This window comes from Macrotis lagotis, chromosome X (assembly GCF_037893015.1).
Source record: "Macrotis lagotis isolate mMagLag1 chromosome X, bilby.v1.9.chrom.fasta, whole genome shotgun sequence".
NCBI lineage: Eukaryota > Metazoa > Chordata > Mammalia > Peramelemorphia > Peramelidae > Macrotis > Macrotis lagotis.
In genome coordinates, this window is record NC_133666.1 from 7,835,744 (window position 1) to 7,850,788 (window position 15,045).

Genomic DNA, 15,045 nt, shown 5'->3' on the forward strand with positions numbered 1-15,045 from the left:
GTTTCCTTATCTGCAAAATGGGGAAGAGAGGGACACCTAGGTGGCACAGTGGATAGAGCACCAGCCCTGGAGTCAGGAGAACCTGAGTTCAAATCTGACCTCAGACACTTAATAATGACCTAGCTGTGTGGCTTTGGGCAAGTCACTTAACCCCATTTGCCTTGCAAAAAAAAAAAAAAAAACTAAAACAATGGGGATAAGAACCTACTTCCTAGGGTTGTTGTAAGGACCAAGCAATATTGTCAAGTGTTTTGAAAATTATAAGGCGCTCCATAAATGCTAACTCTTAATGTTATCCTTATTACTGCTGTTACTATCTATGTAACCTTGGACATTGTCCCTTCAGGTCATTTCATGACTCTTGGCCTCAGTTCCTTCATCTGTAAAATGGGAATCCCTGTCTTTGCCCACTTCTCAGCAGGGTTGTTAGGAGAATGAAATGGGATGTAAAATGCTATAATGATAGTAACAGAACAGATCTTCACCTTAGAGATCATCTCATCTACCCTTCTTAGATGTCTCATAAGTCATAGTCACATGTGCATGGCCCTTTCTCCATGATTTCTTGCCAGAAGACATTCTCCTTCACTTGGCATTCTAGAGTCCTATTAGCTCCTGTCCTGTTGGGTGGGGTACCATGCCCCCCAACCCATCTGCCTCCTAGTGGCCAACTCTGCTCCCTGAGTTGCTACCAGGAAACATGTGGGTGTTTTGAAGCAACTTTAGAAAGTAAGCATCTTGATAAGTCCTTTTTTCAGAAGCCCGGAAGTCCCATCTGAGGAGCCATGAGCAGCAGCAGAAGTAGCAGGAGGCCTCATATGTGTCTTTGTGCATGTGCATGGGCCTTCATAAATGAACCCCACAGATAGGGATCTGCATCTCCCACCTTGATCTGAAGTAACTTTGTGGTGCTTATTACCTTGGAGGAAGCCAGAGATGAGCAATTTTGATTTTAAAAATGAAGTTGATAAAGAGATACTCTGAGTACAACTCTTTTGTCCTCCAGTTACCAGGCCCTTGATGACATGACTTTAATTCATCTCCTGCTGTGTCAGATGTCCCTGTGGTTACATAATAGGAAGCAACCAGCTGTGAGCAAACAGGGCCCTGGGGGCAGTGAGGCTGGAGGCCAGCAAGGCTTAGATTCCAGGTCCCTTAGTCCTCTCCTCATTCCAGAAAGAACATTCCCCATGCCTAATTGTAACTCTGAATATGTGGCACCAAAAGGTCGACAGAGCCCCTTTCTCCCAGCAAAACTCTACAAGTTTTATTACCTCCATTTTACAGACGAAGTCACTGAGGCTTAGAAAGGTAAATCAACTTTTCTACAGTCACAAAGCTAGTAAATTTGGAGTCTAGATTTGAATATAGGGCTCTCCTGCCACATGCTACAAGGATCCTTCCATGAATCCTTTTGCCAGGATTGCTATGCTCAACAGCCTTCGCTAGCTCCCTCTTGCCTACCAAGTCAAAGTCTGTTTTCTTTGTTAGGTATGAGGCCTTCCATGTTCAAGCCCTTTTCCATTGATCTCCCAGAGCTTCACCACTATGCCTCATTCCCTGTATTTTCTAATCTCTATAACTTTACCATATATATATATATATATATATATATATATATATATATATATATATATACCTTATATCTTTACTCAGCTGTTTCCCATGCTTGGAACATCCTCTCTCCTTTTCACTTGTTGAATTCTTACTCAGCCTTTAAGAAGGCCCATTCAAAAGCCACTTCCTCCAGTAAGCCCTGTTTTTGGGCAGCCTTTCCCCTCCAATCCCAAAGAAAGCTATGGCTCCTACTTCATTATCAAGCAACTATCAAGTGGTACAATGAATTGCATATGTGCCGCACCCTCCATGAAGGCAGAGACTGTCTCATATAAACTGTGTATCTCCCCCATGCCCTGGAGCAGAGGGCTATGCACAAAGAGGAACAGAAGTGTTTGCTGACCGGATGGCTGAATGAGCTTGAGTACACACAAAATAACAGCAATATATCTTATCTCTCTAACTAGAATCATAAAATCTCCTGGCTGGCAGGGACCTCAGAGGGTATCTAGTCTAACTGGTACCTGAACAGGAATTCTCTCTACAGCATCCTAACAAGTGGTGATTCAGCTTTTGTTGAAGCCCTCCAATGACAGGGAACTCATCACCCATAGTGACAATGTATCCCCTTACCACTCCGTAGTTCACCCTTGTACCAAACTGAAATATAACCTTCTTAATTCTTATCCATTGCTCCAAGCTCTGCCCTTGGGAGTCAAGCAAAACAAGTCTAATCCCCCTTATAAATCACAGTCCTTCCTGGTTCTCTTAATTCTCTCTTGCTCCAGACTAAACAACCCTGAGTTCTTTTGACCAGACTGTATGCTCCTGGAAGGCAAGGATTATGTGTTCTATTTCTGTGTCCCCTAGTTCTCCAAGTGTATCCCCAAGCACATTGCCTAGCCATGGGTGGGGGCTGTAATATAGAGAAAAGAGCTTTGGGCATAAAATCAGAAGATGTGTATTCCTGACATCAATGTACCATTTCCTCATTTATTTATTGGGTTCTATGAAGGAGCACTTGGCCATGGGTTCAAATTCTGCTTCTCCTCCTGTGTGATCATGAAAAAGTCACCTTCCCTCTTAAGGCCAGCCAATCAATAAATACTTTTAAAGCTCCTACTGAGTTCTAGGCCTGGTACTAAGGACTGGAGATGCCAGAAGAGGCAAAAAGATAGTCCCTGTCTTCAAGATACTTAACAGTATAAAGGGGCAAACAACACATAAAATGGGGGATTGAAGCGGAGAAACTCTTGAACTGTTCCAGCTCCCATTTCTTGAATCCTGGCCTAGAAACCACCATGATTTTCTCTAGTTCTGACATTCTTTCATTTACTTTTCTATGACTAATAGAACATTGGAGTTGCTTAGTGTATATTTGTTGATTATGATGTGGTAGAAAGAATGTAAAATTGAGAGTCAGGAGACCTGGATTTCAGTCACTGCTCAGCCCCATGGAGAGCAGGGCTGCTATTCTGCCCGGGGTTAGTGGATCTGGATTCAGATCCTACTTCTGATGCCTGCATGATCTTAAACAAGTTGCTTCCCTCAGCTGTCAAATGAGGGGGGTTAGACTAGCTGACCTTCCAGCTTGAGACTTGTGATCTTCTTTCTGGGCTTCTGTTTCCTCATCTGTAAAATGAGTGTCAGAGCTCAGGAAAACAATTAGATGACCTTTGAATTCCTTCTAACTCTCAGTTTAGGTATGAGGTTCCAGGAGGAGAGCTTGTTATCTTCCCTTAGAACAGACTTCCAATTTTGAATCCCCATGGGGGACCATGGGGAACTCCTTCCATAGGGAAAAACAAGGTGATCCTCCAAGCTCAAGGGATTAAGCCCAGTCGTTACAGAAGTACACCTGGGCAATGCCAATTTTGAGGGGCAAATACCAGAGATGAATCCCTAAGATGACCAGATAGATTCCAAGATAGGCTTGAAAGATCACTATTGGCACTCAACCAGTCTTCAGAACTCAGGACTCAAGGTGGAGGGGTGAGGGGAGTGGGAGGCCCCTGGATCAGTAAAATGAATAGCTTTTCTGTTGTAATCATTCCCTTGAAGCTTCACCTTGAATCCTAGTAGTGAGTGTCCCTAGCCCTCTGACCCTGATCCAGGACTCATCCTTGACCCATTGGGTTTTCCTTGACCAGTTGGTGATTGCTGGAAAGGGATTTGAAACACCTCCCCATGTCATCAGAAGATGCACCTTTCATTCTCAGTGAATGTTGCTGGCCAGGGCACCATCATTTGATACAGATAACCTTGTGGTAAAATAGCCAAGGAACTAGAAAAGGCTTTAATTCCCTTCCTTGGTTCCCCCTTGGAGGAATCCATCAGGTAAGTATCAAGTCCAGCAAGCTCTGTAGTATAGTATACTGGACACTGGATTTGGAGTCATGGGGACCTGGGTTCAAGTACCTCTGAAGATACTTAGTAACTGTCTACAATTGCATGCCAGTTCCTCCTCCAGGCCTAAACCAGTCTCAGAGATTCCATTTCCTCTTCTGTGGAATGTGGGGATTTGATGCAATGCCTGTTAGGATCTCTTCCCAGTTGTAAAAAATCTGTGATTGATGAAGTCTTTATTAAGCACTTATGACCAAGTTCCCAACACCATGGTAGACACAGAGAATACCAAGGTAGAGTCACAAAGAGTCCCTGCCCTCGGGGAGCTTCCTGAGCTGGAAAAAATGATTCAAATGGATAAAAATAGATACCAAGCTACTGGGGGGGAAGGGTACTAGCATCTGGGAAGGGTAGACAAGGCCTCAGAGAGACAGAGACACAATGATAGCCAGAGATAGGAAGACAGAGGCAGAGAAATAGCCAGAGACAAAACAGTGAGGCTGGAGATGTAGTAATGTAAAGACTTTCAGGTTGGCCTTTAGTGAGAAGGAAAGATAATAATGTGTGCTCAGTCTGGAAAGGAAGTTTGCTGGCCAAGGCCTTCCCCTCTGAGAGCACCCGTGGTCCCCTCTCCATAGATCTTCTTGTGTGTACTGTGGTGTTTTTCTGTTTTCTCTCCCATTAGAAAATGAGTTCCCTGAAGACAGGGCCAATCTTTGACTTTCTTTGTATTTCCAGATTTCAACACATAGCTATGTACATAGAGGGAAGTTGTTGAGAGGAACCGTTTGAACACATGACCTCTAAGAGCCCTTTCAGCTCAAAGTCTACAATTACATGACTGGTTCCTCCCCCAGGCCTAATGCAGAAAATCTTTAGACTTACAGGTCATTGAGCCTAAACTAAAGCCTAAAGAGGGTCAAGTAACTAGCCTAAGGTCATAATGGTTATTTGAACTGAGACCTCTTTTGTGGGTATAAGTACCCATGCCCAGGCAACCTTCCTATAGACTGGCTCTCCTAGTAGGCAGATACAGGGCATTATGCCACAGGAGTGGCCAGCAAAGAAATCTTATGGGAGAGACTCCTGCCTCCCCATAGAAAGATCAAATAACGTGGTAAACATGATGACAATGATGGCTGCAGTGATTCAGGTAGACTCCTCAGTAAACATGAACCTGTGGAACCATATTAGCAGGTGTTTATTCACTTTCCAAGGATATTTTTCTTTTGGAAAGGATGCAACACAGGGACCCTTCAAATAACCAGCTCCCCTTGGACATTTCAGATTAAACTTGTTTTGCCCAGAGTTTTCTGGAGCACATCTGTTGCATGAATCACAATTAAAATGGCTATGTTGTTTACAAAGCAATTGACCTTACTCAAGTAGCAGCCATTCAGACAGACCTTGACTGTATTAGAAAACCCCATGTTGTGCTGTCAAACTGATGGAGGGATGCTTGTAGGTATTAGGGAAAAGGTAGGAGCCAACACACATACACAATCTCATACCAAACCCTTTATTTGTGCAATCAGTGAAGGAAGAAGGCCTGAACATTTCCTAAAAGGGGAAACTGAGGTATGGAAAGTTAAGTAACCTGACCAAAGTCATCAAGATAGGAATCACTGAAGCTATTCCTAGGACCTGGGTTTTCTTTCCAACAGACCAAGCCAGGTAACCAATTGATCCAGTTAAAGAATAGGACCATTACTTGGAGAATGTGGAACTTGGAACATGGTCTCTAACAGAGCCTCAATGGATTTTCAAGAGAAATTCATTCTCTTGGTACTAGGGTACAATGAACAAGATAACTGTAGGCTTTGGAATCAGAAGAATTGGGCCTCTATGTTATTTCATAGAAGCTTGGTGTCCTTCTGTGTAATGTGGTGAAGCATGGGAAATCACAGAATCAGAGTTACCAAGGATATCAGCAGTGATCTGGAGCAATCTTTCCTCGAACATGGTTCTCCTTCCCTAGGCTGTCATGAAGAGAGAGTTCTGTAATTTGTTGGGGCTAAGTGGCACTCTCCTTTTCCAGGTCTAATAAGACGTTCCCTGACCCAACCCAAGAGAGAAAGGCCCAAAGTCCTTTGGGTCAGTTTGTAGAAAGATAAAGGAACAAAGACAAGGCCGTCCCATAGGTAAATCCTTACTTATTATAGACCATCTGTCAGTCACCGAATACTTCACAAAAATTTATTTTGTTCTAAAGTCTCTGTGAGGGGGTACAAAAGAAGAAACTGCAATCCAGGAAGGTTAAGTAGGATTTGAACTCTTAAAAATAGACTTTTGAGGGGGTGGCTAGGTGGCGCTAGGTGGCGCAGAGGATAGAGCACCAGTCCTGGAGTCAGGAGCACCTGAGTTCAAATCCGGTCTCAGACACTTAATAATTACCTGGCCGTGTGGCCTTGGGCAAGCCGCTTAACCTCATTTGCCTTGCAAAAAACAAAAAAAAAACACAAAAAAAAAATAGACTTTTGAAATCCTCAAAGTGATATAGAAATGGAAGATCCTATTCAATTCACTTCAACAGACACAAAGCACTTTCTCTGAAGACCTTAGGACTTTCAGAGATAAAAATCCAGCTGTCCCCACCCTGGAGGAGTTTACTTTAAAGGGCAGAGGAGTCAAGAGAAATAATGCAAAGATACAACATGTACACAGGTAAGTAAATATAAAATAATCTCAGGATGGAGGGACCACTTAAAGGGAGCTAAGGATACTGTGAAATAGAGGTGATGATGGACAGCATTCCAGACATGGTAGGTGTCCTGGATAAAGGTATGGAGGTGGGAGATTACATGTCAAGTTTAGAGAACAGCCAGTTTGGACCATCAGAGTGTGAAACGAAAGGTCTGAAAAAGTAGATGAGAGCCAGACTGTGGAGACTGAACTGAGGAGTTAATGTTATTTTGATGACATTAGGGAACCACAGCTATCTGGTTGGTTTTGATTTCTTTTGTTTTGAAGCAGGAAAGTGAGATGGTTAGCCCTGTGTTACTTGGAACTACTCGTGGCAGCTGTGTACAGGATGGATTGACAATGGGAGAGGCTGGAGGTTGGGAGACTAATTGGGAGGTCGGATCAGATGCAAGCCCTGATGGATCAAACAAGAAGAATGGTCATGTGACTAGGGGACAAATTCAAGAAGTGTTATAGAAGTGAAATTGTCAAAGCAAATGATTAGGGATGAGGAATGAGGGAGCAAAAGAGTCAAAAGGTGTCATCAAGGTCCTAAATCTGAGAGTCTAGAAGAATGGTAGGTAAGTTTGGAGGAGGGGTGGAGGATAGCTAATGAGTTCTGGTTTAGACAGATTCTGTTTGACTTGTCTCCAGTACATATAGGCAGAGATGACCATTAGGATATTGTGGCTATGCAGTAGAGAAAGAGAAAGGGGCCATCAGTCCAGTAGGAGGAGAATCAAGAAAGAGCACTGTCTGAAAAGCAAAGCAAGGAGAGACTGTAGGAAGGAAGGAAAGAAAGAAGGGAGGAAGGAGGGTATGGAAAAAGGAAGGAAAAAAAGAAGGAAGGAGGGAATGGAGAAAAAGAAGGAAGGAGGGAATACAGAAAGGAAAGAAGGAAGTAATGGGACAGAGAAAGGAAGGAAGAAAGAAGGGAATGGAGAAAGGAAGGAAGGAAAGAAGAAAGAAAAGAAAAATGAAGGAAGAAAGAAGGGAAGGAAGGAAGAAAGGAGGGAATAGAGAAAAGGAAGGCAGGAAAGCAGGAAGGAAGAAGGTAGTGCTTACTGTGACCAGGTGCTATGCTAAGTTATAAGGAGCCAAAGTCAAAGGGAAGGAAATCTCTACTCCTAAAGAGCTTACATTCTCATGGGTTGGAAACAACATATATGTGTGTGTGTGTGTGTGTGTATGCATATATACATATATATATACACACACATACACACATATACATATATGGGAATGGGAGCCCAGTTGGATAATGGGAAGTCAAAAAGGATGGTGAGTGCAACCACCAGGAGGACTATAGACACTCTCCCTTCCAGAAGTAATGGTGATAATGATATGATGGCAATTTTTAGAGTAGGCTGTGGAAAATGGAGGAGGAAAGCTACTAATCCTAGATGACAGAATAGAAGATCCAAATTCAGAGATGAGGCTGCACAGTCCCGGGCTGTGCATGGCCCAGTGGTCTAGCTCCTCCTACTCATGATCCCTGGGGATCCTAAGTAGACCAAGTAGATAGCAGCTGCAGTACTTGACCAGGGCAAAATTGAAGGGATACATGATCCCCAGGGAGTACAGAGAGTATCCAGGAAGAAGAGATTTCATAAAGATCTGAGATTTTGAGCTTAGAGGTCATCAAAAATGTGAAAGATTCCACAAAATTTGAGGTGTCAAGTGTCTCCGTTTTCAAAAAAGGGAAAAGAAGAGAACTCTTACTTTGGATTCCTGAGAAAATTCTAGAACTGACCATTCAAGAGATGGATGGCAAACATCTAGAAAAAGTAGTTATGATCAACAGGTCATGCCAGACTAACCTTATTCCTTCTTTTGACAGGATGACTAATCTAAGGTGAGAATGCTGGGGATATAATTCCCTAGAGTTTAGCAAGGATTTTGAGCAACTATCTCATCTCTTCTTGTGGAAAAGATGGAAAGATGTGGATTTGATGATGATACAGTGAGATGAATTCCAAAGTGTTTGAATGACCAGACTCAAAAAGAAATTTATTGTTAGTGGTTGAATTTTCCTATGGCGGAACACCTCCAGGAAAGAATCCCCAGAGATCTAGCTAGATGTGACCCTGTACTGTTTAACTTTTTTTCAATGATTAGATAAGGTCAACTTTATATGTGACCCAAAGCTGGGAGAAATAGCTGATGCCCACCTACTGGATTACAGATTCAAGATTCAAAAAGCTTTAGATCAGCTTAGACACTGAGTTGGAACTGATAAAATGGAGTCCAGGATGGATCAATGTAAACTCTTTCACTTGGATACAAAAATAAATCACCACCACCAATATAAGATGGACTGAGGCATGAATAGGCAACGGTTGTACTAAAAAAGATCTTAGTGACCTGCGAACTCATCAATGTGGTGAGGGAGGCAGCCCAAATAGCTCAATGGGATCTTGGTCTGCATTTCAAAAGAATCGTAGCTTTCAAGAATAAGGAAGCATAGTTTCTTTGTACTCATCTAGATGTGTGAGTTTGGACACTGATTTAAGGACACTGATAAGTAGAGTGTCCAGAGGAGGGCAGCCAGGATGGAGAAAGATCCTTGAGTTTAACACATATGAAGAACTGTTGAAAAAAGTAGATATTGTTAGCCTGGAGAAAAGAAGACTAGCCAAGTATCTGAAGAGTTGTCATGTGAAGAAGGTACCAGTCTTGGGTTTTGCACCAGAGGACAGAGCTAGGAGCAATAGGAGAGGAGGAGAAAAAGGAAAGAGGAAGAAAGATGGAAAGTGGACAGTTTTGGCTGAAGTCAGGGAAACCTCCTAACAATGAGAACTATGACTGATTCCAGAGGCGATGGGTTCCCCTTCCTTGAAGGTCTACAGGATGAGTCTGGATGAGCACTTGGCAATTCTTAGTGGACATACTTTTTAAATATGAGTTAGACTAGATGGCTGCTGAGTTCCTATCCAGCTCTAAATTTCTATGATTCTGAGTCCAACACTTATTTTCAATTGAGGAAACTGAGGACCAACCAGGTTAAGTTAACTTGCTTAGCATCACATAGCTAGGAAGTGAAGCAGGAATCAAACACAGGTTTTCCTAACTCCCAAGTTAAGCTCTTACCATCTCTCAGTATCCCAAGTGGCAGAGAGGTCAACTCAAATGATTGCAATCATTAGTGCTGGTTCCCTCATTAGAGTGAGGTTGGTCCCTAAGAGACAGCTAGCATGTTTCACAAGCTTGGGGACCTTCAGCCAGCCAACAGAACAACCATCCGGGAAGAGGAGGACCCAGGACTTATTGAGACCTACTCAGAAGAGTTTGTCCTTGATGGGGACCTCTGATTGGCAGTCACCATATCAAATGTGCCAGACCAGAGGAGAAGTACTAACCCCAGAACAGCCTCCCGCTGCCATATGACTTATCTCCCTTCTTGTCTCTGTCAAGATCACTCAAGGGAGAGATACTTGACCTCCCATTTTTGTGACATGATATGTGTGCATTTCATTTAATGTATGCCACGTAAGCTAAGATAGATGAGAGCAGAAAAATGAAACTGGGAGCACTGGAAAAGACAAAGGTACATGGGTTCAAATTGTATGTTTTTACACCCATGTACATTTGCCTACATCTAATGTTCTCCCCACTGCACGATGATAGAAACTTCCTCATAGGTGCTCCCAGTTTCCTTTTCATCATGGGTAAAGAAAGATTATGGGATCATAGATTGAGAGTTGGAAGGGACTTTAGCGACCATCAAAGTCTAATAGTCCTCTCATTAATAGATGAGGAAACTGAGGTTAACCCAAAGAGGTAAAAATAATTGAGGGGGGTCACATAACTTCTATGTGAGGCAGGATTTAGACACAGCATGTCTTGTCAGCTAGTGGTCGAGTGGATGGAGATTTGGGCTTTGAGTTACGAAGAACTCAAATCCTATCTCGGACCATTATTAGCTGTGTGACCCTAAGCAAGTCACTTTACCTGTCTACCTCCATCTCCTCATTTATAAAATGGAAATCATAATAGCACCCCAAATGATGATTAATCATTGAAAAGCACTTAGTCCTTACCTGATGATTCATTATCACCTGCTCACTGGGGTACCTCCCAGTTTGAAATGGCAAGGCAAAGGCAAAGTCTAAACCTTGGGTTCCTCAGTGTTCCCCCAGATCATATAGGCCCAGATCATCTAACCCATCCTGGTTTGTAGGTGATTTCTTATCTCCACTCTACCTCCTCTTCATTACCATCATGGAATAGGTACTTGGCTAGACTTGCATTGCTGGGGCCCACAAACTGAAGAGAGGTCAATCCTATCTGAATATGAAAGGAAAAGGCTTCCTAACAGGTTGTCCAACCATGTCACTGTGTGCCTCAGGAGGTGATGAGTTCCCCCTAACTGGGGGCTTGGGTGGCCATTCATCCAGATTCTTCCTGAGATACAGGTTGGACTAAATGACCCCTTGGGTTTCTCTGCATCAGAGATTCCATAATTATGCCATGCACAATGAACAAAGTGAAGATTCCTAAGCAGCCCCCAAACTTCAGCACATCTCAGTGTGGGAGCAACCATCAGATCGGCCATAGTAGGACCACAAGAATCAGTCTCCTAGACTGGAAAGGACCCTGGTGGCTATCAAGTCCACCCCCTTGATTTAACAGATGGGGAAACTGATCTTCACAGAAGCAGAATGTCTTATCTAAGGCCATAGAGCTAGAACTAGAACTAGAAGAGTCCTCAGATGGCATCAAGCCTAAAGCCTTACTTTATATGTGGGGAAACTGAGTCCCAAACAAAGTAAATGACTTGTCCAAGGCCATAAATAAAAAAAAACATCAGAAGAAGGATTTAAAGCAAGGTTGTCTGGCTGGCTCCAGGGCCACGATTCTATTTGTTTCTAAGGCTCTATTCAGGTGAGACTTCAGTATCCCTTTATGACTGTCAGCTCTAAAGGGCCTTATCCCTAGATAAGAGAAGGAAGGGGGTCATGAGCAATGTGATGCTTTAGAACCATCTACCTCTGAAAGAGTCTCCTCCCTGGTCACTGTGCAATCATTCTTGGTTCTCAAAAGGGCATTCTAGCCTGTTTCAAATGAGCAAAAGGACTGAGTATTTCAATGACTGCTTGGGTTTTCAGGGCTACACTATGGCCTTGTCTCCTGAACCAGAGAGAGAGGGGATTATTCTTTCCCAGGAGAGCTCCTCAGTGATTTAGACCTTGATTATAGGTTGTTGATGTCATTTGGCTGATGGAGGTCAACCATGTCAAACAAAGAGCATGGCTGTGTAACATTAGTAGCCTCCAAGGATGGAGAGACGGTGAGGAGTAGGCGTTAGCCTTGTTGACTCTTCAGTTGCCTAGGAGATGGCATGAGAGCTAGAGGCCTCAAGGCAGCCAGCAGCCAGTGAGCTGGCCTCTAACAAAAGATTAAGTGCTTGGATGGGCTGTGGACAGAGAGCAGAGTCAGCCATTACCTTCAGACAGCTTTCCTTCTGATACAAGAAGGCAAATGCCTGCCAGTTCCATCCATATGCCACAATATCAAAAAAAGCACCTAAAATCCTACTTCTGACATTCTCACTACCTGTAAGACTTTGGTGAAGTCATCTGAATATTTAGTCAAGTGTAACATTGGGAGGGGTAGGGACTAGATGGCTTCTAAGACATCATTTCATCTCCCAGGGCCTCAGTTTCCCCTTCTATGAAATGAAGAAGTTGGACTCAGTGGCCTCTTGAGGTCCCTTATAGTTAGAGGATGATCTTGCGTCTCTCTGTGTGGATATTTGAAAACAACCCACTGCTCTACAGGAAAGCTGGGGTGAGGATGCCCATTTCCTGGTCCTTCTCACCATGTTCCCTTTCTGACGGACCCAAATGAAGGAGGCAAATGGCCGATAGCCCGTATCTGTTTCAGTTATAGCAGAAAGGTTCCAAAGCAGGAACTTCCAGGCACAGGGTCAGAGTTCCTAAGCAGACTGATGATGTCACAGGTGCTTCTCAGAATGCATTGCACTCTGCCTTGTCTAGGAGCTGACACCCCAGGGCTTATCACTGTGTGGATGTTAGAACCCTCAACAGAAATCTAGGGGAAAAGGTGAGATAATTACTAGTCAAAAGTCCTGTTTATATAAATCCACTAACATTGACACTAATGGTATTTGCTGAAAGGGGTCCTGGAAACCCAAGTTCTTGCCACAGACTGGCAGATGGTCCCTGAAAGTCATACCAACTACATTTCACATCACAAATGACCCAATCTGATGGAAAGATACCTTCTCTGTCTCTGATTTGGGATTTTCTTATGAGCGGGGGGGGGCAGGGTGTGAAGAAAACTGAGCCCCCTATAATCCAGAAAAAAATGACAAACTAAATGAGTTCATTCCGTTTCTGGCACTATTTCTGTATTCTTCGTTCTAAGCTCCCTTATACTTCTGAGATTTTAAAATCTTTGTTCTAAGCATCCCACTCAGCTCTCTCCCCACCCCCCCCAGTTCTGACCCTCTCTGTTCTAAAATCCCTCCTAACTCCCTACTGATCTGACAATCTTTGTTTTAAATGCCCCCTTTTTTCTAGCTTAATATTTTATGTAGTTTCTTCCAGCTCTAAAATTTCTTGCACCCTTCAATAAGATTCCTCCCAGCTCAAATATTCTTAGATTACCTATCTTCCTTCTTTCATCTTGCTGCTGTGTTGATGCTATTAAACCCCTCTTCTTCTCTCTCTCCCTCAAGGTATACCAAACCTCCTACCAAAATAAAGTTCACATTCCTCTTACTCAATCCACCAAGCAAAAGTAATCATTCACCAAAGAGAAAAAGGAGGGAGTGAACCATGTACCTTTTAGATTAAAAATACTTAGCACAACACCAAGCTCCTGTCTGATGTCTTCCTCCCTCCACTGGGAGCTTCAGAGACCTGAGATTGCTGATCATTAGAGCTGAAAGAGACTTTAAGGGTCACCTCATGGACACCACCTCCACCCACTTTCACACACACCAGCCCCTCCCCGCCACCCCCACCCCCCATAGCATCTTGCTTCCTTTTGGGGTTGGTCCATTACAAAAAGACTAGGTTTCCCCTTTCTTCCATTGTTGTATCTTACAAATCAAGAAATACTTCCCAGCAGTCTCCAAACCATTTATAATCCCCGTAGAGTTGTTTATTATAGATTCTGAGCTGTACTGTTATTGTGGAAAAGGATCAGGAAGATACCTAGAACCTTAATTACAGATGTCAATATGGGGAACCCGAGGCCTTGCCGTGAAATAATGGAAGAGTGATCATTTACTTGTGGGTCCTCATGGTTTTAATGATGAACAAGCATCTTACAAGAGATTACTTTAGCCTTGAGAGTAACAGTGGCAGTGGTACATGATTTAGTACAGTTGCCCTATCCTTCCCAGCCTTAGATGTTTGTGTGATGCCCACCGATGCTCTTCCAGTTCATTTTAATCATTGGTTTGGATTTCAGTTTGGTTTTTTTTTTCTTGCTGCTCTTTTGTCTCCTTCATTCATCGGGTAGAATGAATCTTGCCACCCTTCTTGCCTAGAAACAACCTCAAGGAGAGACTCTGAAAACACATTAATAAGTACATCTGCTTCTGTCTTTGCTCTTCTAGGTAAACAAAAGTACCTGTGTGCCAGCAGGAATGACTGCACCATTGATAAATTCCGAAGGAAAAATTGCCCGTCATGTCGGCTCCGAAAGTGCTACGAAGCAGGGATGACCCTTGGAGGTAGGTTTTGAATCTTTGGAGGATGGATTTTTTTCTCATGTGATCCTGAGAAAACTCAAAGTTCTAGACCCAGACCAGCTCACGTGGCCTGAGACACTCTACCTCCTTGTCTCCCCACTTGAGTCTTGTCAGGAGTCCCTAAACATGCCATGGGACCCTCTGTGGTTGGATGGACCAATTGCATAGCAGGAGGCGGCGGTCTGGTTGCAGATTTGATCCTCACCAGGAAATCTTAGAGTTATGGCTTAAGTGGCAGCTTGGAATCCAAGGACTGAGGGACACAGTTCTGCTTCAGGCCCTGCCCCCAATTTTGAAGACAAAATACAAGCTGACACCTCTGTCTCAGGCACAACAGAGGGAATAGGGAAGGGCTTAAAGGTCATCGAAGATGCAGCCACAACTGACCACTGTAATAAAGACTTATCCCTCACTGCCTGACCCCTTTCTGTATTCCAGGCCTCAAACCTAAGGCAGCTCCATGTATAACTGAGTGGTTCAGGGCTACAGAAAATATAAAGAAGTGCAAACAATGGTACATAGTCTACTGGGAACAGCCCTAGATTTGGAGTCAGAAAACCTAAATTTGTATTTAAGCCCTATCACTCACTCCCCTCAGTTTCCTCATCTGTTAAATGAGAAGGTGGAGCTATAGTTCCATCTAGATCACAGTTCCTGCTATTGCTGTGATCTTGGGCTTGGGGAAAGCCACTCGCCTAACAGGATACTTACAGCTCCACTCTGCTAGCCAGGCA

The 15,045-nt window shown here is 43.5% G+C and overlaps 1 protein-coding gene across 1 annotated transcript in view; it reads left to right on the plus strand.

Annotated features, from left to right (window-relative positions):
- AR (androgen receptor) overlaps nucleotides 1-15,045 on the plus strand; it is a 210,183-nt gene that overhangs the window by 148,254 nt on the left and 46,884 nt on the right. Inside the window, exon 4 of the mRNA XM_074201797.1 lies at nucleotides 14,177-14,293. Coding sequence (XP_074057898.1) covers nucleotides 14,177-14,293 — 117 coding nt within the window. The remainder of the gene's footprint in view (nucleotides 1-14,176; nucleotides 14,294-15,045) is intronic.